At 31.7% G+C, this 27712-nt stretch overlaps 2 protein-coding genes across 2 annotated transcripts; both read left to right on the top strand.

Annotated features, from left to right (window-relative positions):
• Nucleotides 1-11324: 11324 nt before the first annotated feature.
• Nucleotides 11325-17666, top strand: LOC147063903 (lysozyme-like). Its single transcript, XM_085958878.1, has 3 exons — nt 11325-11474; nt 12550-12705; nt 15866-17666. The coding sequence occupies exons 1-3, from the start codon at nt 11345-11347 to the stop codon at nt 16093-16095; spliced, it is 516 nt and encodes a 171-aa protein (XP_085815004.1). The 5' UTR covers nt 11325-11344; the 3' UTR covers nt 16096-17666.
• A 6264-nt stretch (nt 17667-23930) lies between these two features.
• LOC147063902 (lysozyme-like) lies at nt 23931-27401 on the top strand. Its single transcript, XM_085958884.1, has 3 exons — nt 23931-24095; nt 25014-25172; nt 27085-27401. The coding sequence occupies exons 1-3, from the start codon at nt 23966-23968 to the stop codon at nt 27369-27371; spliced, it is 576 nt and encodes a 191-aa protein (XP_085815010.1). The 5' UTR covers nt 23931-23965; the 3' UTR covers nt 27372-27401.
• Nucleotides 27402-27712: the final 311 nt, after the last annotated feature.

The raw sequence follows: 27712 nt of genomic DNA, 5'->3' as shown, positions 1-27712 counted from the left end.
TTGCACTACAAAGAATTTTCCAGGGTTTTTGCAAGGCGGTTTCATAGGCCCTAGCCGAATTCAAATTAGCAATACCCGATGCGGGTAGAAGAATAATTTTTAATAAGGCATATTCTCTCAGCCGGCACAATTTTCATCTGACTACCATCAAGTAGAGTAGTTTGCGTGCCAAAGTCCTTAAAAAACCTCGATAATACCTAAATGTGAGGTATCCATAAAGGCATCTAGAAAAAAAAGCCTATGGTGGGGAATTAGGTTACTAGTCTTATAAAGTACTTTTTTAAGATCGCGATGCCAGCAGAAGTACGTCGAAGTCAAATACTTGGTTTTTGTTATCTGCATGACCAAATCGCAGGATAATGCTTATTTTACGAAAGTCGCTACTGAACTATAATATGGATGCAAAGATACTCTCTTGTAAAACCGCTTCGTCTTTGCCTCATTCAGCTGCAAATATACCCAGTGATAGTGATACCATTGGCAAAGGGTGGAGGTAGGCTGTTAAGATGCGCCATTAATAGTTCACACAAAAATTTGTCAGTCATACGTATTTGTTTGCCATTTTAAGCCATGCCATAATAGATAATAGCCAAAAAATACTTGTCTATCCATAAAATATCTAAAATCATGCAATTGAATCATAGATAACTTTGAATATTTTTAGATAGAATAATATTTTTTATCTATCATAGTTTGTTTTAGGCAGGGCTTTATGCATTTAAAATAAATTACCAACACTATGTGTAATATTATGTATTTTTAATCCAAAGAAAACAAATAAGTATGAATGTAATACTGGCACAATTTTGTCGTGTCGTTCAAAATATACCAAATCTATTATGGTTTGGTTAGGCAGGGTTTAATTTATTTTTAAAAACTAACCAATACCATCTGTACCTACATACTTGCAGTCTTAGTTCAATAAAAACAATAACTTGGGTTTCTTAACAGCCTACCTCCACCCTTCGCTACTGAGTGATACACATACTATAGATTCTTTAAATTATTTTTTCATTTAACGGCGGACGTGCTCAGCGTGGGTCAAAATGGAGCTTTTTTCTATTTTCAAAGCATGATCCTGGGCATACCTTGAACGTTGTAGATAATCTATTTGTATAATTTTGAAGCCTTATTATCTTTTATATAGTTATTTTAAACATTTCATGACTGCATAAAGTATTTTTATTACATAAAATAGTATTCTTTTAAACCTCTCGTTTTAATGTTTTAGAATATAGTCATATTTCGGTACATAACTTTGCAGTGGTGTTAAGATTTTTTACATTTATTAATTTTTAGACGCATTTATAAAACCATTAGTATAATTTATGACGAGATAATTTTAGTAAAATATTTACGATAAAAAATTATATTGATAATCTCTGTGATCCCAAATTTGACAATAATTAGGCATTTTATTATTCAAAAACTATTGCTAATATTTTATTTTTTATATTATCTATGCAGACGGAGAGGGAACCGACTGGCTTCTACCTAAATGCCACTAAAACGAATGTCGGCTGTCTGTAGTGTTATTTCTCCGAGTTTTAGGCAAGGTACGGAAAATATTTGCAATAACAATATTATTCTAAAATCTACAAGTAAATCAATACATAAAATACCGATGACTGCGCCCAATTAAGTGCTAACTTCGAGAGCTCCTTTTGTTTTGTCATCTCAGGGCGACCAAAACGAATAAAATGCATCTAGTAAGACTCTTGATTTGTATATACTTACAAGGTTATAAGATAAGAGATATTATATTCACTGAAAGTTTCTTTCAATAAGTTGACTATATCACGAGCTGTGTGGCATGTTGCACCATTTGGATGAAACCACATATCTTCCAGATCAAAATCATCTCAGGGTTTCCCAAACTATGTTCCGCGGAACACCAGTATTCCGCCAAACCTGGATAGGTGTTCCGCGACATTTTTTAAAGGTTTTATACACTGCAACACATTTAAAGATCTAAGTAGAAGTAAAATAAATAAATCTAAAATAAGTAAAGAATCTACTTCACATTGAAAGGCGAATGCAACTTACCATTATTGTGCTTGATATCAAGAAGATATGCAATTCAAGTACTCAAAATCATCAACATTTTTTTTTAATTTTTACTAGTAGGAATTATCCAACCTAAAAAATAAGTTACCGAATTAAATAACCAGGTTTTCGAAGTGTTCCATTGCAGAAAAATTTTGAGAAACCCTGACTAAGTCATGCAAAAAAAAAAAAGTAATCATGTTTCTGTTGCGTTCTCAATTGTCACGAACTGCATTTCTATTTTTGCTTTCAAAAAAATACGGTCCAATACAATTATACCCCCAGATCATATACCACCAGGGCTCGAAATGGACTGGAGCGCACCGGAGCGCCGTTTCGCTTCGTGAGCTCGATAAAATTATCGCTCCGTCTCGTGGAAAAAATAGTTTGACCGTCACAAAACAAAAACACACTTATTTTTATAAAGTACACATAAAATTTGATACCTATGTAAATATCTTCAGAAAATTGTCGAGCGCTCCGGTTCGTAAACTTTTCCATTGCCAACGCTGACCACACTAAAATGCTGATTTTTGTGGATGTAAAAGTGTTTCAAGAATAGCATGTTGGTTTTCATTACCTACTCCAAATATGATAATTATTATGCTTTTTTACGAAGACGTTCAACTAAAAATGAACTTCATTGTGACGATGATTTTATGAAATAATGGGTCTGTTCCAAGTTTCTCTAAAACCTAATCAGCAAAATGTCAACGCACCAAATTATCATTCGGCTCAAGTTCTTGTATTACCTAACTATATTTTATACTGCTTCAAATGCAAATCTGTGTGAAGAATATTCCATGCAGTGCCATAAGAAAGAGTAATGTTCAAGTTCTTGAGAACAACGTATGTATAATTGATTGTTCTGAATTTTAATCCACACTTTGATTCAAAACAACAATATTTTCAACAGTACGTTTAAGTTTTGACGGGTTTGATTCTAAACATCACAAAAATTAACGTTTTATTCGAATTTTATAACTAAATTACGAATAGTTCTGTAGGTCGATTATTTTGACAACAAATTTCACGTAATACCCGAAACGTAGCTCGAATAAATTCATTATTGTTTTAATATATATTTTAATAGAATTAGTACCTATAAGTTGTATAGCTGTGGATTTTTTCATGACGATTTTCTAAACAATACCGAACACAAATGTCAATTTTGGTGGGAATCAAAAAAAGCCACTATGGCGTTTAAAAAAATTAACACTTTGTTATTCATCTGAGAAATAGACGATAAAGAAGGAAAAAGCTGACACTAAACGCTTTTGAAATGTGGTGCTGTAAGTAGATGCTGAGAGTTTCGTAAATAGCTTAATTTCTGTGTGCCACGAAATGTCGCGAGGGATGGAGCCAAGCCGTGAAGCTGAAGCGGAAAAATCAGCTATGAAGTCTTAACGAAGAAGATATTCTAAATGAAAAAATAATACTGTCGACTTAGCTATATAATATTATCTACCTACCCAAATAATTCATTGGCATAATTTCGTCAAAGCTTTTGTAAAAAAAAACTGTAATTTTTCTGATTGACAGATAGTGAAGTAGTTTCCTGTCTTTTAAATACAGGAAATTGTTCCCAAAGCAGGGGGGACAAAATGCTGTTAACGACTTTGAACCATTTACGTAATCCAGGTATACTAAAACGGGAATTGAGAATACCGGTATTTTATATCTAAAACAAACAATAAAATAGAATTATAGTCTTATACACAAAAGCTTTCGCAAAAAACAATAAGAAGATTGATAGCCCACAATGGGTCAAGGTTTCCTGGAACACCTCTTCTCTTGTCGATATAGACCATATTTTTCATGTCTCACAAGTATACGTCAGTCATTTATTTTGTAGTTTCATCTGGCCAGCAAATTTTGACCGGCTTTATCTTCTACATTCCTATAATTCTACCAAACTTTTTGTATTCCTTATTTACTAAACTGTCAATAATTTTTTCACCTTTTTCAATTCACTATAATATGGGTTCTTATGCGATGACAATACATTCTTTTGAAATTTGTGGTTACGTTTTTTGCAGTGAACTGTAATTTAAATATGCTAGTTGGTGAATTATGGATCTAGAGCGGGTGGTTTAAACAGGATGGCAGATACTAACCTTTTATGTTGAGAGGGCTAGTGCGCGCTGGAGCTGGTTCGTGTTCACTAATCATGTACTGGTAAATAAACGGACAGTTCGGAATGTCACTCTCACGGTTTCATTTTGGTTTTGGGATAAATGATGATGATAAGTTTAGAATATGATGGATAGAATAAACCGTATCAGATTTGGCGCAACAATGGTTTAACAAATTAGTCACTCTGTGGTTAACGCAGCCTCCGCGGTCGTATCGTATCAGATAGAGTGCGATAGCTTTAATAAGCCTAGGAGCGTCGGTTGTGTTGAAATAACTAAACTTAACTTTCACCACGGTGGATCATGACCCGTGACTGGTGGTCTCCTGGTCTTGTGATAATAATTGGGATTTGAGAGGGAAGAATGGATAAATGCGACCATAATTGACCCAACCAATTTGGAAATTTGGGAATGGTCCGCTGCTTCAAAATTGGGGTCGCCTTTGAAAGTTTTTCTAAAAAAGCTTGTTTTGTTAATGCTGAAACCGTCACTAATAGATACCTCGTAGAATTAAGAAAAATAAACTAAGATGTATGACATATTCGTAACCAATTGCCAATTATTGAAGAAGGTCTTCATGTAGTTTAAGTACCTAAATAAGGCTATTATAATAATTTCTGACAAGCTAGATAAATTTAATTATCTTTTTTCTTGACTTTTATACAATTTTATTTACTTACTCGTATTATTCATAATAATATCTTCAATAAACAATTTTTCCTTTTAACATGAGTGTTAGTATAAAATATTTGTTGGATATTTTTTGCCAGATGATAATGTACATTTGAAGTGGATGAAACCGGTCCTGTCTACTATTAAAATAAATGGAACAAGTATTACATAATAATTTGTGTATTATTTTAAATAATACAACGCATTTCAGTTAATACCATAAAAGAAGATAATAATATTACAAAATAAAGACGTGAAAAATATCCACTGTTTGTGACCCCTAAAATACGGAGTCATTTTTGTCGGAAGTTGTCAAATGGGAAAAGATATAGTACTTTGTATCCAAAAAGAGTTTAATTGTCACATGATATCCGGTTTTCCGGATCAGAAATAGCACCATAGCTGACACAGAGGGCTTAAATATTTAGGTCAGAGGTTTTTAAAGTGGGCGCCTTGGCATCCAGCGACGGTACGATCAGTTACCAGGTTTGCTCATAGCAAACTTTTAATAATTACTGGCAATCCTTGATCAATGCATTGATGCATGGTATACTATTGGAATGATAGAAAAGAATTAGGGATTGCAATATATTATAATGAAAATATTTATATCAGTATGTAAGGTTCGATGTGGGTCATCAATGAGTTCGATTTGAGTTACCACTGTGGGAGTCGTTGACGTGAAGTAGGTCATGGTGTTGAGAATGATGATGAAGAAGTAGAAGATGGATGCAGGAGCGAGTTTTATTTGCGGCGTAACGGTCGGTACAATAGTATGTTACAGTAGTTACGTTACAATACTAAACTTATGATACAGAATCGAGGTCCTCATCTCGGTACAATGAGATGTTGTGCGGGACGATACGGAGATTGAGATAGTAACAAACCGGAAACGTATATTCGAGTAACATTTCCGATGAATTATTATTCGCTATTTATACAATCAAAATAATATTATTTTTATTGAAATAACCGTGTCAGCTATTATCTAGCGTTTGCGTCAATGGATGACTGAGTAAGTAAAAAACGAATATGCGGAATTTATTATTGCGGTCAGCTCGTAACCGAATTTGCTATAATTTGGCACTATGGAAAAAAGATACCTATCTATTTAATTTGTAAATATCAATATCAAAATTTGCATAAAATGAAAGAAACGTCTAAAGTCGATAGAGAGCATTTTCAGTTCTTTCTCAATTCGAGAGTATTTTCGCCCAAAATAAATATGTGGTGGATTTTTTATTAGTTTTTCACTTCATTTGGTAATTTTAGACTTTTTGTAAATTTCTCTAATCTCTTGATGCTAAAAATACCGGTATTTTGGATTTTAAATCATTTCGATATCTATTAATGAATACCTCTATGCCAATTTTTGGAATTTGGCAAACGCGTGAGTCTGAAACGGTGGCGCTTCTTTTAAAAATGTTTAAATTCGCAGAGTTTTTTTACTCTTGACATGGCGCCATATAAAATTAAAAAAAAGCACATGGTTGGTCTAAGGTGTAAACGTAAACATTATCTTTCATAGTGCAGGAGGACCAAAGGAGCTTTCTTTGTTTATAATTTGGTTGTTTAAAGATTTATTTTTAAGCTATTTTGAACCCATATGTTTCTTTTCCAAATTGAAGAAGAAAAAAATTAACTAAACATTCTTGAGCAATTCACTAAAATTGTTTGTTTTTACTTAGATATTCAAAATAGAATTCCTGAAACTTAAACAATATATCGATGGATTTTTAACGGGGGGAATTTATAGTTTTCTTTCTGTATCGTATCGGTTACCAAATCTAATGAGTCTATGCTGCTCACAATATTACAAATATTCCGGCAAACCAAGAAGTAGTCATCGTATTATGTATCATGTGTATAGGCACTGTCTTCACATCTAGGAGCTCCAGTTTCGATTCCCGGTGAAGTCACAATAAGTATAATTTTCCAAGACCCTGAGAATGTATGTGATTATTTCTCTGCTACTTCTTCTTTATTTTCTTCTTCTTCGGCCATACCCGCCCCTTAGTTGCAGCATATGGATACCAAGAGGTGCCTCCAAGAATCCCTGTCGCTCGTCAGTCTTCTTGCATCGTTCCATGTCAAACCAGCATCCCGTAGTCGTATACACTCTATAGATAGTATTTAGTGGTCTTTCAGGACTCCGGAATCCGGTCGGCTTGAAGAAAAGGTAAGCCAGGTTGAGGTTCTCTTCTGGGATTCGCAGCACGTGGCCGAGCCAGGTCTAATATCGCCTCTTCACTCTCAACGTAATGAGAGGCTGCTTGGTGCGTTCTCTTATTTCCTCGGTGCTCCTAAAGTCATACCACCGCACACCCAGTATCCGTCGCAAATATCTGTTTTCAAAGCTCAGTATACGGTTGCTTTGAGCCATCGTAAGGTGCCATGATTCGCTCCCGTAAAGCAGCACCATCAGAATGAAAGCGTTGAATAGGTGGCATTTGTTTTTGACTGAGTACAATCGTGAGTCACAGACACTACGCATTGAGTCAAATGTTGTTCCAGCCATTCCCACTCTCTTCAAAATGCCATTTCCCGTGATGTGTACCCCCCCAGGTATTAAAAGCTGTCAATGCTTTCGATGCTTTGCCCCTCGCTAATCAGAGGGAAATCTGGATCGGAACAGGTGCTGTTGCATAAACCGTTGGTGCTACACTATTAATTTATTGTCATCGGTATATATATATATATATATATAATATTGGGAAAGATTTATAGAGAATTTGACTATTTTAGGCCCTCCTTCAATGAAAATTTAAAAATAACACCAAAACTAAGAGAATACGATAATTTTCATGATTTTAGCATTTTTGAAAGAGCGACGATCTCAAATTTTCTTAAAAAGTAATACAAATATTAGGAAGGTAAATTGCGTAAGTGTGTGTTACGAACAAAAGAAAATGGACTTTGTTATAAGCTGTAAAAAACTTAATTCAGTATTTCTAGCACGGTTCTATTGGGCGAGTTAACCTTTAAGGAAGCACAAACGATTTGAATGAGACGTTAAATCAACAATAGCAATAATAACCTTTTACTAGGAATACAAGTAAAGAACATTTACGTTTGATGGCTATTTCATCGCCCTAAAAGGTTATTCACTATAGAAGCTTTGCATTCAAATCGGCTTGGAAATAACATTTAAATAGATGGGGCTATATTTGTTTGTTTTTTTCTGCGCTGTGGTGTTTTTTATTACATAGTCATTATTTGAGCTTAATTGGTTTTATTGTTTAGCTTTTTTTTTAATTCTTACAAAGTAACAAAGACAATTTCAAGCTTTAAAGGTTGCATAAAATAGTATCTAGTATGCACAGAAAAGATATTTTTACATAAATACTTTATATTATTCAAAATAAATTCAATTAAAATTTAATTAGATAAGTACATGAAGCAATTAATATTACTAATTATTTTCACTGTTAATTTTAATGATGCGACGTGTTATTAAAAAAACGAATATTTCAAATATTTAGTTACAAATTGTATCAGAACTTACTGCACAATAATTATTACATGAACATGTGATAATAAAAATCTCACTTAAAGTTAGTAGTCTGATTTGAGAAGTTGAATAATAGTTACTCATTAGCCAGAACATAGATAGGTATATGGTTATCTGCAAACATAATACGATGGTAAACTACTCAAGAGTAGACGAAAAAATGAATCAATAAACCACATCTCATTTATTTTTTCAACATACCAAAATTCCGTATGATACGAATCCATATTATTATAATATTGAAACTAGTTTCAACTACAATTTTATACCTGAGAATTATCAACACGTAATTACTATCAAAACTTTATTTTTACCGATTGTTTGGTGTCGATACTTTTGTTATGGTACAATACTGATATCTGATGCCAAGTAACGATGTTTTTGTACGATACCGATATTAATTTATTTGTACCGATACGATACTGATACCAGGTAGCGACATTTATTTTAATATAAAGTATCGAATCGACAATTTGTTTTAATATGACATCCCTATGTGAGTGAAGAGCAATGACCATAATCAAATACCCTATTTAGCCATTAAGATTTTTATTACATAATATATTAATTATATAAAGAAAACACATATTTTAAACATCAATAATTTGTATGAATAATCGAAAGTTGAAAAGATTTATAATTCAAATATAAAAGATATTATTAAATACGAATATTCAGTATAACATTGGTATGTATATTTAAAAGATAGTAGGTAATGGTTTTTTTCAGTGATTCACGTTGCGATCCGCGGATCCCAAATATTATTAAATGCAGTATCTAATGAAAAGTTTAAAGAATGCCGTATAATTTAAATCTTTTATTATATTCCACAATCATCCACATTTCGTCGCTGTAGGATTTGTTTCCCGAATAGACCAAATGTTCAGGAGACGAAAAACAAATTTCATAATCCTATATTTAAATACATGGAGATCTTTAAATTGTTATTTTTACAGCATATGAATGATGTATTCATTACCATTACAAAGTAACTTGAAGAAATGGATGGTTCTAGTCCAATTAGATACAAAAAAACATTGTGGATGAAAAGGTCGATTTTGACAAAAAAGGATATTCGGAAAACCAATCCTATAGCGACGATTTGGTAAAGCTCCTTGGCACCTAAGTCTCCAACCAGTCCACGTAGAGAATCCTTGAATGGAGTAGATCAAATTGGCGCATGACGCTGATTTACTTATGTCATCAGAAAGAAGTTCTGTAAAAAAAAAAAAAACAAAAAAATATTTTCTGCTCTCTAGAGCAAAATAGATATTGCAATCTCAGACAGAATTTCTAATCCTAATTTTGGGCCTAATCCAGCTACCGGTGTTTTACAATAAATTTGATAAAAACGTTTTGACAAATATTATGTTTTCAGTTTTTCTAGTGATATAGCTTTTAAATTATTTTTAAATCTTTAATTTAGAAAAAATACACATATCATATATGTAAGTATGTTGTTATAATACTTATAATATTGTAGGTCAAGATGAGTTTAAGTTAATTTGGCTTTCATTCACACAAGATAGACCTGACTTATCAATAATAAATAATATATTACGGCCAAGTATACAGTAACGATTGTTTACAGTATTTTTTATTCTGTATCAAAATTTGAGTGTTTATCTATTTGTTATATTATAACTCAAAAACTACTAAATCAATATTGATAAAACTTGCAAAAATCATATACCTACTATTCATCTAAAAAGGTTCAAAAATTATAAGATATAACAATGGAGTTTTCACAATTATATTTTTTTTTATATATTTACATTAAATTTACACGTCATACCCGAAGCGTTGTTTGCGACCAACTGGAGTCTCTCGCGGCTGCGATACTTTTGAGACTTTATTTTTTGTTACGCCTGTGAGATTTTTCGTAACGAATCCACCCGGGCAACCAAGACAAAAGCATGTATCCATGCCTAAAAAGTTACGTTGAACAATACTTGTACCTGTGTGAATGTGAAAAAATAAATACAGGCAAAAGTACACTCAATCTAGGTATAATATTTTAGTGCTCAAATATTATAACGTGGAAAAACTCATTTTAATTATTATTTCTTAAATTAATATCATGATAAAGATGAGTATGTATTTATAATATGATTCGTAATTTAAATATGTAACTTATAATAATTATTAAATTGGCATTTGCATAATGTAAACGGTTTTTGCTACACAATTTATGTGGTTTTGTGGTTTTTTGTTGTGGTGGTTTTTTGCTCTCCTGAACAGTTCAAATTTTTTAGTTAGTGTGTTTCTCCACGAGGCAGTCGAATTATTATATTATTGTATAATATGAGATAATATTATTTATACTGGCTGATAAGATTCACAAAATCGTTCAAAATTCTAAGAAAGGCAGTGGTGGGGTAGAATACGATCAAAGGGGGTAGCTCGATGACGCGAAATTCAGAAAATAATGTTCCCGATGGACGGTTGGCAATGTAACAAAAAAAGTCAACAAACCTCATGAAATGGCCAATAAAGGATTGTAGAGAAAACAAAAAAATGTAATTGTTTTACATCTTTAAGTAAAATAAATTCATATCCTGTAAACATTTTTGGTCATGTAAATGTGAAAGAATTGATTGCTTTGTTGCGAAATATTCGGCACATTATTAACAGTGCGTGTATAATGTACTTCATAACTTTCCACTCTGGTTCTAGGATGAAAATGATGTAATATATTTTTCTAAAAATATTTTTTTTACATAATATAATAAATATTAGGTATGTATGTAAAAAAAGTATATTTATTTATTACTACATTTATATTAATACAAGTGACATCATTAAATTTGATCTAATTGTATGAGAGTTAATCAGGCAAATAGGCGTATCTGTGTAGTAAAAAGTGCAAAGTTATAAAACGTATACTCCACGAACTACACCACTGCTCATGTTCATAAGAATATATATATTTCGGATCAAAATTTCAATACAGCATTCAGTAGATAACTTTTGGTTCGAAATGAAGTGTCTATTCTTAGTCCTGTGTTTGGCTCTTTTAGCACATAGTTCAAATGGAATTACATTGGATAGGTGTGCTATAGCTAAAGCACTATTAAAAGAAGGATTTCCAATGGGTTTTCTCCGACACTGTAAGTACATTCTTACTAATAATTATTGTAATATTTTTCAAAAACATAAAGATAAGCATCGGGTCTATTCTATACGTATCGACCGCTAAAGTGATAAATTGATAAATATTATCAAACTTAGGGTAGGTTTGTATCAAAGTATTAGCACTTATTCTAATAATTAAAATTAGTTGGTTGTAATTGTTGTAATAATTGGTATATTTTAACAGCAGCAAAAGAGGTGCTGTTAATTTATTGTAATTATTACAATGATAGGTAAAACTTTGATACAAACCTACCCTAGTTAGCCATCGTATTTATCACTTTATCACTTTAGCAGTCGATGAGTATAGAATAGACTCATAGTTTTTATATTAAAATTGTTTAATTATTATATTCTACAATATTATTAATAATATGTAGGTAAGTATACTGTTGCAGTTCTTTAAATTTAATTCAAATCATAGTTTTTATATTTGAATTTGTTGAATTTAACAATTCCAAAAATACACTTTTTACTAAATTTTTTTATACATTTTGTTACAAATAAGTAGCACTATGAATTAATTTATTAACTATTTTAGCGTCACTTTCATATATAAAGAATTTATATAAAGAGCGGTGTTGTTCCATTTACGATATTATTGGAAATTTGGCACCTGCAGTTGGCTGTTTTGTTTAAAGAACGATAATGCATTTATTTATAGGTTTATAATTTTGAAATTTTGTTTGAGCATAGAAAAAATGCTTTATAACAAAATGCCATCAAATTCTTATTTTTGGTCAAAAGGCTTGCAGATTAAGAAGTCGATATGTACCTACCTAATGTATTTCTAATTATTTAATTTCGAAGTAGATTAGTCCCAGACACGTCATGATTGTTTCGCCTCGGTGTATCAATTTGTATTAAATATAACAATCTAAAATTGTCGAATTGTTTTTGGACTGTAGTGAAAAACTGCGTTTAGCTATCTTTTTGAATAACTCAACCTGCCTTCCATAATGCTGTCTTATAGATCTTACAATAATAATAAATTCATTTGTTGGGGAAATTTTAAAGTGATTTTTATATCAGTTATATTCTTATATCCTACAGGGGTGTGCTTGGTTGAAGCGGAGAGTAGTGGAAGAACATCGGTAGTTGGAAAATTGAACAGTAATGGCTCGAAAGACTATGGATTATTTCAAATAAATGACAGATACTGGTGCACATACGGGTCTGCTGGAAAGGGATGTCATGTAGACTGTAGAGGTAACTGAACAATTTATCTTAACCTTATTATTATCATTTCTCCCACGTTGGCTTGTAGAGTCTCCGTCACGTAACCTTGCCATTTGGAATAGTTTTTTTGAATGAAAACGTGAATAAACTAATCGAGTGCTTGGAATTTACTAATACAATTATACGGTGTACGTGTGTAAACCAATCGAGTGCCCGGCTTTTCTAATACATTTATACGGATGCATACATACAATTTATTCCTTGTTACTGTGTATAATGGTGAGGTTACGTGGAGGATAGTCCAATGTTGATTTTGTATAAATATGAAGCCGTTTGACACGGGTTTATACCCGCGGTTAGCCAAAAATTGCATGTTGTTTTCCAATATGATCGGGTGCAAAGTATCTACGGGTTGAGTTAATGATTAATGACGATTCCTCGTAAATAAACTATTAATGCAACCTCCACTTCGTGATGGCTCATACAAGTATGACCTGTGATATAATACCCTAGCAGCCATAATATATCGCAATAATTGATTTTCTCCTTCTTACTCATTGGGTGACAGGTGCAAGCGAAGCAAAATTTTATTATTCCTAGCGTTGTCTCACTCGCGGCCATCGTCAAAACTCGACCTTCGAGTTTGATGACTAAACTTCTCCATCATACAGTGTAGTAGATCGAGCTAATAAGCATGCTAGCGTACTCTACTCTGTCGTTTACATTATCATTGAACACAAGGATTTGCTTCTCGCCCATTGGGTGAAGGGTGCAAGCGAAGCAAAATTATATTATTCCTAGCGTCGTCTCACTCGCGGCCATCGTCAAAACTCGACCTTCGAGTTCCATGACTAAACTTCTCCATCATACAGTGTAGTAGATCGAGCTTATAAGCATGCTAGCGTATTCTGTCGTTTACATTATCATTGAACACAAGGATTTGCTTCTCGCCCATTGGGTGAAGGGTGCAAGCGAAGCAAAATTATATTATTCCTAGCGTCGTCTCACTCGCGGCCATCGTCAAAACTTGACCTTTGAGTTCGATGACTAAACTACTTTATCATACAGTGTAGTAGAAGTAGAGTAATCAAGCTAGTAAGCATGCTAGCGTACTCTGTCGTTTACTCTATCAATGAAAACAAGGATTTGCTTTAATCTAATTATTTTATTAAAGCATTTTTTGGGATCAGTATATACCTACATGTGACTGGAAATGAAATATTATTGTTCATGTTGAAAAATATAGGTATACGTCTAACTAAAGCAGTGTTTCCCAACCTTATTTGTGACACGCCTTACTTAAACGCATCAAAAATCTCCCCCCCCCCCCCTTATCAAAATTTCATAGTTTACTAACAACTTCTGAAAAATGAATTGGTTCGAATAAAAAATGCACATAGACAATACTATTTTACAACGTTTTTATTAGCTCTAATTCTTGTTTATCCGGTGGTTGCAACAACTTCCCGACTAGCTAGATATTTGAAAATTTTAGGATATATCAGAACACAATGCCAATGCATTCTTTTAATACTTTTAGCCATCTTTAAGTAGAATTGAATTCATTTCCGTTAATTCTGTGTTGTATATTATTAGTTGCTAAGTGGGTGGTCCTAGCAACTAAATTATTAATATATACGTGCGTTACTATGGAAATCAAAATGACATTTCAGTATTCTATATTTTGTTTGTTTTTTTATTTATTTCATATCAAGTACAAGTTTGAGCATATTGAGCATAATAATTCAACAGAAAATTTAAAGACGTTGTATTTAAAAAGTTCTTTTTATCTAGTAATTATTTAATTTAACTTTCGTAAGTAAATATGTATATTATGTACAACACGGAAGAAAATTAGTGCGATATCAAAACGATTTCTTTTTTTTTTAGTAACAAATCATTGACAACGCCAAAGTTCTGCATTCTAATAAATATTATAATAAGAATGGCAACAGTATTCTCGGAAAATCATGGTTGAAATATCAAAAAAATATTTTCGAAAATGCGTTTTTTACAAAAAAATCTAAAAATATTAATGACTTGCATATTGCCCCCAAAAACATTCAAATTGCCCCCCGGTGGGTTGAATGCCCTACGTAGGGAAACACTGAACTAAAGGTATTTATCCTACGTTTGTTCAGCATACCAGTATATAGTATATTAGTCTATGAGCATACCTATCTCATTTCGGCTGCAGAACTAACTTACGCAGTGACATGCTACCCAGTGTCAGAGTAATAATCATAGAGGTATGTAATAATATAAAGAGAGTCGCTATTGTTCGCCAAAATGAAGCCGTGTTTCTCGCGTATAACGCCCAGTAGACCCCGAATTTTATTGTTATTTACGTAACTATGAAACGTGATACTATCATGTTGCTTCTCAGTACGGCTACCAAATTTAAAAACAACATAGTTAAAAAATATTTTCTACTAAGTTGGTAAATTAACTAAAAATAATTACCTAATACTAACTTTATATTTAAAACAAAAACAATAAATTTCAGCAACACGTTATCCCAGTTTTTAAATGAATGTAATCATTCATATCAATATTTTCCGGCGACGTTTCCAAAAAATATTTAATTCAGCGATAGAAATTCAATCTTACTCTAACGCAAATTGCGGAGATATAAGCGTACCGAATACTTTATTATGGTTCGTTTTTGTTCAGACTTTGTACCTTGTGGGATGTATCTTTTCCCACATTGTCCATATTTCAAAAAAACATTTTTTTCATCTTCCATACAAATATAGTGACACTAAAATGGTTACAAAGTCTAATTAATAAATTAACTGCAAGTGATTTTGCATTGCAGGTATATTTAAAAAAAATATTTCACATATGAGTGCTCTGTGATTTAAGTGGTAACCTAGAGAAGAATTAGAAAATATAACAAAAAGTTATGCTTTAAGGGCTTCAAAAATACGTGTATATCATACAACCGTGTCCAGTAAATTATACGAGTGCAATGTGTCAGAAAACATTAAAAATTGTTTTTTTGATAGATGGCAGAAAAACTTTAAAAATTACCTATAACGAAACGAACTTTTACACTCTGCCTAGTTCTACATTAATTAACACCGAACTATCCATTCCATTACTTTATGTTGTGCCTTTAAAATGCAAGTATTTTATTAAATATATATATATATATATATATATATATATATTTATTTTATATTTCCAGACGTAAACCGTGAAGATGGCAATATCGTCAAAGCATCGAAATGCGCCCAGCATATCTTCAGAATTCAAGGATTTGATGCGTGGACTGGATGGAAAAGCAAATGCAAAAACCAAGAGCTGCCTAATCTTGAACATTGTGGAATCAGGTTGAGAAATAGCAGCGATGTTTATCATCACCAAACGCGCCTTGACAATGTGGTACATTATGTTGGAGTATGCACTTTATCTTAACAAAACCGTTGTTTTCTTCGACTTATTTCTAATAATGTATAACACATAATGTACATTTCAGTATCTATTGTCATTAAATAATATTAGGGGTATCTATATGTTTCATCAAATGTGTAATACAAGTTTTTTTTTAATTATTTCAATCTCTAAAAGTATCAGCTGTAAATTTCAATGAATAATAATTAAATGTACTCATGCAGAAAGCAGCCAGTTGTTAACAATTTGGACCAAAATAAGATAATAACATGATATTGTACTGTTAATTTACATGATCTGCCATTATTCAGAGAGGTTAATAATAAAAAAAAACAAATGCATAAAGAAAATTTTGCAGATCACAGAATATACCTCCTTCGATTTGCAGAAGATAACAAAATAACATACTTCGTATCGATTATTAGTAATTTAGCCAACGCGCATCACAGTTAATTGGTCGTGTTTCCGTCGAACATTCTGTTGCGACACTTTATTATTACATTTCTAATCTCGAAAAAAAACGATTCGCAGCAATTGTAGTCGCAAAAACTGCTGTAATGGACATTGTCAATCATTTTAATTTTGGAAATTCATCTTTGAGGATATTTTTCTGATAAAACTCAAGCTTATTCCCTTCGAACATGCACTTTAACTATATGCTTGATTGCAGTTCAATTAGTTCCGTTGGTAAATTTTGTGGCGCTGATTCCACCTCCACATAAAATGAAGTCAAGAATATTTTGAACATTTCCTCATAAATGCGAATCTATAAGTATCCAATTCTTTAATTAATTTTATGACTTCATTAGAATATTTAAAAAAAATCTTTACGGTCACTATTAAAGTCATTTAACAAAAGGAAATGGATTGAATTATTTGACAGTAATTGATTTTCACAAAGCTTGAGTTTGGTTACGCAGGGTTTATATCTTGATAAAATTCTGTAATAAGCTTATTTTAACCTTGTTGCTTCTGATTTAATTTATTTAATTTCATTGTTATAATTGTCAGAAAACATAAATAATCTAGATGTCATTTCTTATAGCCATCTAACTCTCGCTATTGTATTGCCGGCTCCATACGCTCGCCGATTGAGTGGAGCCGGCATAAGCATAAACACAGAGCACGCAGCACAACAAGAAAGTTCTAATTTCGCAAAATATAATATAAATGTGGTAAATTTACGAGAACGATTTTTTTTATTGTATGAATACCAAAATGCAATATATAGAAAGTTGAAAACTTGAATTGGGACTTGGGCCGCAAAAAGTTTTCATTTGGGCCGCAGGTTGGGCATGCCTGTAACTAAAGAATTCTGAAATAACATCAATATTCCTAACACAAAACTGCCTATTTCTCTATAATATGGGCTCTGCGTTGACTGGCTGTTTTTTGCATAATAATTACGGTCAATTTACAGGTCCACGTATTATTGAACATATTTTTTCAAGAAGTGTAATTATATCTGAAATTAATGAAAATTAAAAAGTTTAAACCTTGCTTAGCGAATCTGTTGTAAGCATGACAGATATTAACAGATCTATTTTTAATATTTTGCATAACATGAAGTCTACCTAATTCAAGTCTGTTTGATTTTTTTTACTAACATTTTAATTAAGTGATATAAGTACAATTATATGTTATTGTATTTTTATTATTTTATAATATCAGATATTGCTATTCTTGTTTCATATTGTATGATTTGAAAATATATTTGTAATATTTTATGCATGTGTGTCAAATGAATATAATTAAATGAAATAATAAAAAATCTGCATGTATATTTCATTGTACCTACTATCACTATGGCCTCAAGACACTGTAATAAATCGTCAATTTGGGTAGTTAAACCTTCAGAGAGAGAGAGAGACGTTGGATTTTCATAAATCCTATAGTTACCTATATAACATTATGAATTGGGACAATGGATTCAATCTTTAAAAAACATATTTTTAAATTGAAGGAACAATATTATAAGAAGGTACTTGATGGAATATGAATTTAAATTCTAATAGATTTAAGTTTTATACAATTCCATTTGAGTCGTTTTTTTGCGATCCGGGTTTCACACTTTGGCATATTCAGGCGCATGCGTACTCACCAATGGTAAATATACACTGACAACAGTGACAACAAATACAGTTAATTCTAACTTATATAATAAATTTATACAATAAAGTAGGTAAAAACTTTATAACCTACCTATCAAGTACCTACCATAGGTACCTAATTACTAATAGATAATACATTCAAAAGGCGTATAAATCATCAAAACCCTTCATCATTACCATTATCATGTTGCAGTGCGTAAGGCACTTACCTTCCACTCGAGAGTTCTGAGTTCGATTTCCGGTCAGGACACAATATTAATTTATATGTTATTCTCAAAGCCTGGGTGTTTGTGATTGTCAGACAACCACATAATACGAAAAAACAATGACATGGTTATTAATAATTCTAAAAAAAGATCAGTCTTTTAATATGCTCAAAATACCATGTCTTTACTTATCACTAGCGTCACCAATGATGTAGAAGTGTAATGCCAACGCTCCATTGGCGAGCCAAAAGTCTGAGGACAATAAATCGTCCGATTTGTCTATGCTCTGCTACTGATCAACAAACGAATAAAAAAGTCAAGCTGTCAAAAGTGAAAAGTAGCGATTCTCGTAATGTCTTCCGATAATCCCATAATGTTGTGTTATTTATATGTAGACTTGCATAAAATAATTTAGCAGAAAAAACAACACAAGTTTCACGATTTTTTTTATGAATTTCATAAATAAAAATAAAAAAAAAAATCGTAAATCTCTCATTTTCTAATGTATAAATTAAAAATCTATCAATGAAAATGTTTAAAACAATTACAGATTTTTTTTCGGTCCGAATGATTGCGTATTAATGTCAAATCGAATTTGCATAATGATCGACTGACGAAGTCTGGCAAAAATATCAAACATGTTTGAAATCCAACAAGCCTGGTCTGCGGATTAAAAAGTCCGCAGGTCTGGGGTGCTCCACGCGAAAAAAAAGTCCGAAGACTGTAAATCGTCTGACTTGCGTGCCAATGGAGCGCCGGCTTAAGTTTGTTGACTTGTGTTGTCTATGAAAGGAAATAAAATCATTTCCCTTTTTCGTCTTGACAGCCGAGCACGTTGTTTCTATTATAAAAACCTAAATATAATTCATCATAAATAAAACAATTAGATAACAAATCACTAATAATACAATCAATCGGCGTAGAATCATAATTGTTGAGTTTCGTATTGGGAATTTTATAGAGTTTACTAATCAGAATAAACATTATTATTAATAGATACCTACTAATAATAAATAACAATAAGTTAATCCATAATTGGTTAGAATGTCAGGCTTTAAAAAAGTTGTATTAGCTAAACTTACAAGCCTATAATGATGATTCATGCCTTCCAGATCCAGTGACTGCAATCATATAAGATAGGATAAGTATATGCTCAAAATATCAGTCCTATGCAACAATTCTTTTACCACGGGAAAAAACTCGACTACAAATCGCAATCCTCAGTTCCCAATGAATATGACAAAATATTCATGAGAATCACCACCACCTTGCACTACAAAGAATTTTCCAGGGTTTTTGCAAGGCGGTTTCATAGGCCCTAGCCGAATTCAAATTAGCAATACCCGATGCGGGTAGAAGAATAGTTTTCTATAAGGCATATTTTCTCAGCCGGTACAATTTTCATTTGACTAGCATCAAGTAAAGTAGTTTGCGTGCCAAAGTCCTTAAGAAACCTCGATAGTAAATGCGAGGTATCCATAAAGGCATCTAGAAAAAAAGCCTATGGTGGGGAATTATGTTACTAGTCTTATAAAGTACTTTTTTAAGATCGCGATGCCAGCAGAAGTACGTCGAAGTCAAATACTTGGTTTTTGTTATCTGCATGACCAAATCGCAGGATAATGCTTATTTTACGAAAGTCGCTACTGAACTATAATATGGATGCAAAGATACTCTCTTGTAAAAACCGCTTCGTCTTTGCCTCATTCAGCTGAAAATATATCCAGTGATAGTGATACCATTGGCGAAGGGTGGAGGTAGGCTGTTAAGATGCGCCATTAATAGTTCACACAAAATTTTTTCAGTCACACGTATTTGTTTGCCATTTTAAGCCATGCCATAATAGATAATAGCCAAAAAATACTTGTCTATCCATAAAATATCTAAAATCATGCAATTGAATCATAGATAACTTTGAATATTTTTAGATAGAATAATATTTTTTATCTATCATAGTTTGTTTTAGGCAGGGCTTTATGCATTTAAAATAAATTACCAACACTATGTGTAATATTATGTATTTTTAATCCAAAGAAAACAAATAAGTATGAATGTAATACTGGCACAATTTTGTCGTGTCGTCCAAAATATACCAAATCTATTATGGTTTGGTTGGGCAGGGTTTAATTGATTTTTAAAAACTAACCAATACCATTATTGTAAATAGTAGTAGTCTTAGTTCAATAAAAATAAATACATATGGTTTCTTAACAGCCTACCTCCACCTGATATAATATTTACTTAGTAGGATTATAAGTGGTAAAATCAATGAAGACTGTCTCAGTCTCCTCTCAAAATCATCTTCGATGTGTCGTAAGTACGAGTTTGATAACTTATCTTTTACGTAATAATTAGCCCGGTCAAAAGCCAGGTTTATAAAATCATTGGCAGCGCTACTCACCCACCCAGTAACAAATTTAGCACGTTATGTAAACTTTTGAAAGCATAAACACGCGCGATTCGTACTGAATTCTGAGAATATCATATTGTTATTATAAAAAAACTCCGTTATCAGTGGTGAAGTGGGCTTGTAATTTTTTTAAACTGAATTAACTCCACACAATATAATACTGCCGTACTAAGCACAGAGGCCGTATCTGTATTTTAGGCAAGTGGGAGATCTGAGTTCCTATATTATAATACTTTGCTTGCTAATACTGGGGAACTTTTTGTTTATTTTATTTGCCTATAATACTTAATTTTGATCTAAGATTTGTTTACATACTTTGAAAAATTATGTTATTTTTCGTAAAAAAAATGTACTTACGGCTTCCTCCATACAAAGCTTTTCTTAGACCTTACTAAGGTAATTTGGACGTATCTACATTTGTTTTCTTTAAAACCAATTATTTTTTTTAGAATACAAATTGAGAATTAAATGTGCTAGAATGATATATAGTTTTATTAAGGATAATAATATATAAGTAACGGTTCATGATCTTTAATATCATATTGTATGAAAATTTATTAAAATTAATATAAAATATAGCAAAGAACAGAAAAGCAGTCATATAAGTTAAAAATAGTAGTAATACAAATTAGTCGAAATCTAAAATTAGTAATTGTATATGTACCTATATTATTTCTTTGCTTGATATTTATACGGATATGTCACTTTTTTGCAATTATCTCCACAACTTTCTATTATTACGGGGTATTCAAAAACCCCTAAACGGTTTTCATAAAATTTTGAGTTAGATATATATTTAGAGATATATTTTTGTCCACTATATGTTGGACAAGGTTATAGTTTCAAAAAAGGCCTAAAACCGTCAATATTTATTATCAAAAATTAAGCTTAATTTCAAAACCCCATAAAACAGTTGGCGTGTGAATTTTAAATCCCTGCTGCTTTCGGCTTTCGTTAGTTATTGTGCGCACACCCGCAAAGGTTTCTAAATTAGAAAAATCATCTTTTTCTTCTTCATTCTAACTCCTTTTATTCATATGGTTTCTATACCATTCATCTGATTGTGACGAACCTTTCGTCAGTTATTGTGCGCAAGCCCGCAAAGATTTCTGGATTAGTATAACCACTTTCTTCTTCTATTCTATTTTCTTATATGCATATGCATTCCTATACCATTCATCCGATTGCGATGAAACTTTCGTCAGTTGCTGTACGCACCCCCGCATGAAGAAAGCTGTTGTATTAATTCAGAAACCTTTGCAAGCGTATGCAAAATAACTCATCAAAGTTTCATTGCAATCGGTTGAATGGTATTGGAGGACGAATAGAATAAGTTAGAGTAGAAGAAGAAAAATAAGATGGTTGTACTAATTCAGAAACCTTTGCGGGTGTGAGCATAGCAACTGACGAAAGTTTCATCGCAATCGGATGAATAGTATAGGAATGCATACGAATAGAAAAAGAAGAAGAAACAGAAAAAGATGGTTGTACTAATTCAGAAACCTTTGCGGGCGTGCGCACAACAACTCACCAAAGTTTCATCGCAATCGAATTAATTGTATAGGAACGCATGCGATTAGAAGAAGATGGAATAGAAGAATTAGAAGAAGATGGTTGTTTTAATGATAAAGAAGAAGAAAAAGACGGTTGTTTTAATTCAAAAACCTTTGCGGGTGTGCGCACAGCAATTGACGAAAGTTTCATTGCAATCGGATGAATGGTATAGGAACGCATACGAATAGAAGAAAATAGAATAAAAGAAAAAATGGGTTTTCTAATTTAGAAACCTTTGCGAGTGTGTGCACAATAACTGACGAAAGTATCATTACAATCGGATGAATGGTATAGGAACGCATGCGGGACAAACAAACATTCATTTTTATATTTAAGTATAGACTACTGTTCTATTTCATTATTATTTGTAATATTTTTAATTACATATGTATGTATACAAAAGTAAATTCTATATTGTTAACATAATTTATATAGTTAATTTTAGTTACTTCGAATAAATATTTTTTTAATTTGTACAAAACAAATTTATTTTTTCTCCAAAAAATATAACCACAAGACGCCTTTTTCAATTTTCTCATGCGCCATTGCTATAATGTAAGTTTCATAACCCCCTTAAATCATACATGTTAATTTCAAAAGCTCCCAAAATGGTAGTTAAGTTTCACAGTCCCCTAAAATGAAAATCATTTGATTTTTAATATATTCTCTCAGAAAAATATGCAAAAAGTGAGTAAAGGATACTAAATATTAAACTTTTTATAGTGTATAAATCAAACAATAGATACCTAATGTTCGCGCATTCAGTAGATATGCCTTTTTCTAATTTTTCTCAGAACTGTCAAAAGTCGTTTTAGGGGCTTTTGAAACTAGATGCTTCATTTCTCCTTTCTTAGTAAAAAAAAATATCTTCAACTTCAGATTTATTAATTTGGATATATACTTCAACTTTATTTGATCGGTTTGAATGCCGTCTAGTTTAGGGTCATTGCTTCTGAGGTATTTTCATTTATGCGGGTATTTACTGTAGTATATGACTGCTTTTCTGTTCTTTGCTATATTTTATAATAATTTCAATAATTTGTCGTATAATATGATATTAAAGATCATAAACCGTTATATATTATTATCCTAAAAAAATTCTATATATCATTCTAGTTCATTTAATTCTCAATTTGTATTCTAAAAAAAGCTAATTGGTTTTAAAGAAAAAAAATGTAAATACGCCCAAATTACCTTAGTACGGTCTAAGAAAAGCTTTGTATGGAGGAAGCCGTAAGTACATTTTTTGTACGAAAAATAACATAAATCAAGTTTTCAAGGTATGTAAACAAATCTTAAACCAAAATTAAGTATTATTGGCAAATAAGATAAACAAAAAGTTATCTAGTAACAGGAAAAGTAAAATAATATGGAAGCTTAGATGTCCCACTTGTCTAAAATGCAGATACGGCCTCTGTTCTTAGTACGGCAGTGTAGTAAATGATTCATAAAAAAAAATTCATCTTTCCGGTCTCGTTAGTTGCACCATTTTCAATCAGTATTGCTGTACTGTACCACCGCTCTCAATTCATGTTAACAATCAATATATAAATAAAACTTTTTTTACATATTCCGCTCATTTCGAATTAGCGTTCGGTAGAAAGCGCTCTGAAATGAAGTGTCTAATATCAGTCCTATGTTTGGTTCTTTTTGCATTTAGTGCAAAGGGAATTCAATTCGAGAGGTGTGCGTTGGCACGTGCACTAGTAGATCAAGGATTTGAGTTAAAATATCTTCGACACTGTAAGTACTCGTTTTATTACTATTATCTTTTCAATGTATATATTTTAAAAGTATAAGAAGAACATTTTAAACGTTCCTTCAAATTTAATAACATCGTACGAAATGCGAATATTTAATTTATTTGTTAGGTACTTATGTTGTCATCTAATTCATAATGGTTAAATCGGTAACAACTATATTCACAGCGTTCACTTGTATTTCATTTTATATCATCGGAAAAATGCACCAAAGCATTAATAATTTCTTCTGAAAAATATGAAGTAACAGTAAAGTTTATATTCTGGCATTTACAGTTGACTTTCAATAATTATCATCATTAATTAATTGAATTTTTACTAAATATTGGTAACATGTAAGTAAAATACCATTTAAGCTCAAAAACAGAGCGTAGTATGGGCTTCCATTGGGTTAAGAATATTGAATCAAAAGTTTTTAGACCAATGGCTGTTAGTCAAACGCACAAATTATTAAGTACCTACCTATTTAATTTAATGCATCAAACGCACACTGAATAAAAAGAGAAAAAGAAAACAACACGATTTTGATTTATAATAAAAATAAATTTATTTTTTTAAATTAACCAAAGTGTTTTTGCAGCATTAGTGAAAAAATGTGCGAAAATATTTTTTTTTATTTTTTTTATTTTTCGATGATTTAATAACGTAATATACCGTGACATAATATATACATATATTTTTTAATTAATAATGCAAATTTGATTTAACGATTAAAGAAAAGTCTTCATGTACGATGATGACGTATTTACGACGTGTGTACTACTCTGAGATCGTAATCAATAATGGATTCAATAAAAATAAACATTTCTTAGCATAGCAATTTTTAATTTTCTTTGACCTATATTATAAAGTATTTTTTTTTAAACATATTTTAATTTTGAAAAACAATTCATTTCAATAGGGGTGTGCTTAGTTGAAGCGCAGAGTGGCAGATGGACATCATTTGTTAGCGAACCAAGTCACAGCGACGGCTCGCGTTCTTGGGGATTATTCCAAATCAATGACAAATATTGGTGCACTCCAGGGGTCGAAGGCGGTGTATGTGAAGTAAAGTGTGAAGGTAAAATATTAAATTATTTATTCCTACAAAAGTAAGTAAATTATTACGTTAGAACCATTTTCGCTTTTAAGCTGAGCTTGGAGCTTTAAGCTTTAAGCTGATATGGGATTCTACGAAAAGATGGTAATATTAAATTTACTTACAGATGTTTTACGAGAATTTTTTGTTAATCATTCACCGAACTCATTTAGTTCTTGGCATATATCAAACATGCATTTAAAAATGCACAATTTTTGGGTTAAACCCGTTAACCATGGCTTCATAAACGGTATGGCATACCATAAGTAAAAACGAAAATGGTAACTTAATCCAATAATTAGATTAGCAAGTCCCTAATTTTGTATTGCAGATACGTTTATTATAGTCTCCTGTAAATTGTGCAAAAACACTTTTTCGAGTACAATATGACTGAATTGACTATGCTAAAGCTTCGGTGTCACAATTTAGGTCTTGTAGGTGTGGAATGGATCTAATTGGAATCAATCATACCATAGTTTTTTTTGTAAATTTGCTGCAAATTGGACAACACCATGTGTTTTTAAGTAATGTTAAATTTTATCTATGTAATTAGTATGAAAACAAATTTTAAACGTTTCTAATAAAAATGTGTATCTACGTAAAAAGGTATTTTCTATAATCATCAATTATTATTGTTAATTTTTAATGTCAGACGTAAATTATTCTTTGATTACACTAGGATTACAGGATTGCTTAATTGGGTAGAATGGTGGTATTGCATGCTCTGGTACATACGAATTCTCCGTGGAATGTGTTCTGCCAGCGCCGTCTTAAGATACAAAGCCTGATCATATTTTTTTGCACAAACATATTTCTCAAACGAAAAAAAAATAAAAAATAAAATATTTCTCAAACTAGTGATCCCACTGTTTAGCTGTCAAAATCAGATCCCAGATTGTCTGACATATTCATTTGCAAAACCACATAATTACAAGCCCTTTTTCGTTTCAAATATCTTAATTATACTATTTAACTTTCAATAAATTTTTTTTAAACAACATGTTTTATGTAAAGTTAATTGGGTGATACATAAAATTAAACTGGCGTAAACAGCATTTATAATTTTATAAGAACTTCAACGTCTTCGCCTAAAATAATATTTATTGCTGATTATGATAATGACTGAAAATACGGTTAGTATATTTAACTCGTTTAAATATTTTTTGAATGTTTGTTTGACAATCAAATTCGCGTGACAAGGTTTGTCATTTTGAAAAGCAACACGATAAAATCATATTATTATTTTTAACAAAGTACTAACTTGAAAATTTAATTATCTATTCTGTTTATCATACCATTGATAACGTACTTACTAGCGCAGTTTGATATTCTATAATGAAGAGTATAATAATAAGTTATTAGTTATTGTTGTTTTGAACTAACTGTCAATTAAGCAAGCATCTTACATCATCTTAGATATTAATACAGAGAAGAAGTTTACTTACTTTGATCGTCACTTCCAATTATTAATAATACAAAGCCACTAAAGCACATTGACTGCTAACTAGATAATAACTTTTTAATTACCACATTTAAATATCATGCTATTTACATCGAATGGCCACCTCATCGTTACGCGCTAGGCGCGTCTTTAGCGTCCAATGTATTATCAATAAAAATGCTCTGACAAGTGAACATGACAGACACGTCAGTAAAAGCACTATATAATGATAAATAATGATAGAAGTCACCCATAGACATCAACGGGAGAGGAGAGGTAGGACCACTCATTGTCGGCAAGTTTCCGAATGCTTCGGCTTGTACTTGAGTCGGCTTTGGTTCTGCCCATTTTCATTTTAAGCAAGCAATTTTTCCCATGCCATTGTCAACCTTTTTTGATACGGTTAAAATACTAATGCAGAACTTTAATTAAATATACATTATGTATTTCCAGATATATCACGTGAAGATAGTAATATCGAAAAGGCTTCGAAATGCGCCATGGTAATTTTCAAGGAACATGAATTTTCAGCCTGGTATGGATGGATCCATATGTGTAAAAATAATAAAGAGTTGCCAGATCTTCGCCCGTGTGGTATCAAGAATTTGATTTTGAAAAATAGCAGTGATACTTATCAACACCCAGACCACCTGCAAATAGTGGCACCTTTATCTGTAGAATGGCGTCAGCCAGTCTTTCCAGTTGCGACTAGTCAATCGACGTCAATCACGATTGAATAAAAAATCCGACCAGCGCTAATAAATATTATTCCCCCCCCCCAAGTATCCTATTTAAACGAAGTTTTAAATTATTTAAATTATAAACATTAATTTCATTGAAAATAAATTATAAAACGCAAATCAGGAATTGATGTATCACATTTAGTTAGGTATATATTGCCATCCATTATCACCATATTCAAGCATATTATATACGATGGGTAGTTACATAAAAATTGTACGTTTACATTTCACCGTAGCACAGTTTTGCCGTGAGTTTTCTTATCGGAGAAGATTCTATTTCATTTCTATTATAGTACCGAGATAAAAAATACGCGTTATTCGTTGAGCATTGCAGACAA

The sequence above is a fragment of the Rhyacophila brunnea genome, unplaced genomic scaffold (assembly GCF_057557595.1).
Source record: "Rhyacophila brunnea isolate RB1 unplaced genomic scaffold, BYU_Rbru_1.0 scaffold_8, whole genome shotgun sequence".
NCBI classification, from domain to species: domain Eukaryota; kingdom Metazoa; phylum Arthropoda; class Insecta; order Trichoptera; family Rhyacophilidae; genus Rhyacophila; species Rhyacophila brunnea.
Note: the sequence above shows the minus strand (reverse complement) of the source record. Positions and strands in the feature narration are given on the sequence as shown.

Coding starts and splice junctions, on each gene's coding strand:
- LOC147063902 (XM_085958884.1), top strand. CDS start 23,966: ATGAAGTGTCTAATATCAGTCCTATGTTTGGTTCTTTTTGCATTTAGT. Junction 24,096..25,013: donor GTTAAAATATCTTCGACACT/GTAAGTACTCGT, acceptor TCATTTCAATAG/GGGTGTGCTTAGTTGAAGCG. Junction 25,173..27,084: donor ATGTGAAGTAAAGTGTGAAG/GTAAAATATTAA, acceptor ATGTATTTCCAG/ATATATCACGTGAAGATAGT.
- LOC147063903 (XM_085958878.1), top strand. CDS start 11,345: ATGAAGTGTCTATTCTTAGTCCTGTGTTTGGCTCTTTTAGCACATAGT. Junction 11,475..12,549: donor AATGGGTTTTCTCCGACACT/GTAAGTACATTC, acceptor TATATCCTACAG/GGGTGTGCTTGGTTGAAGCG. Junction 12,706..15,865: donor ATGTCATGTAGACTGTAGAG/GTAACTGAACAA, acceptor TTATATTTCCAG/ACGTAAACCGTGAAGATGGC.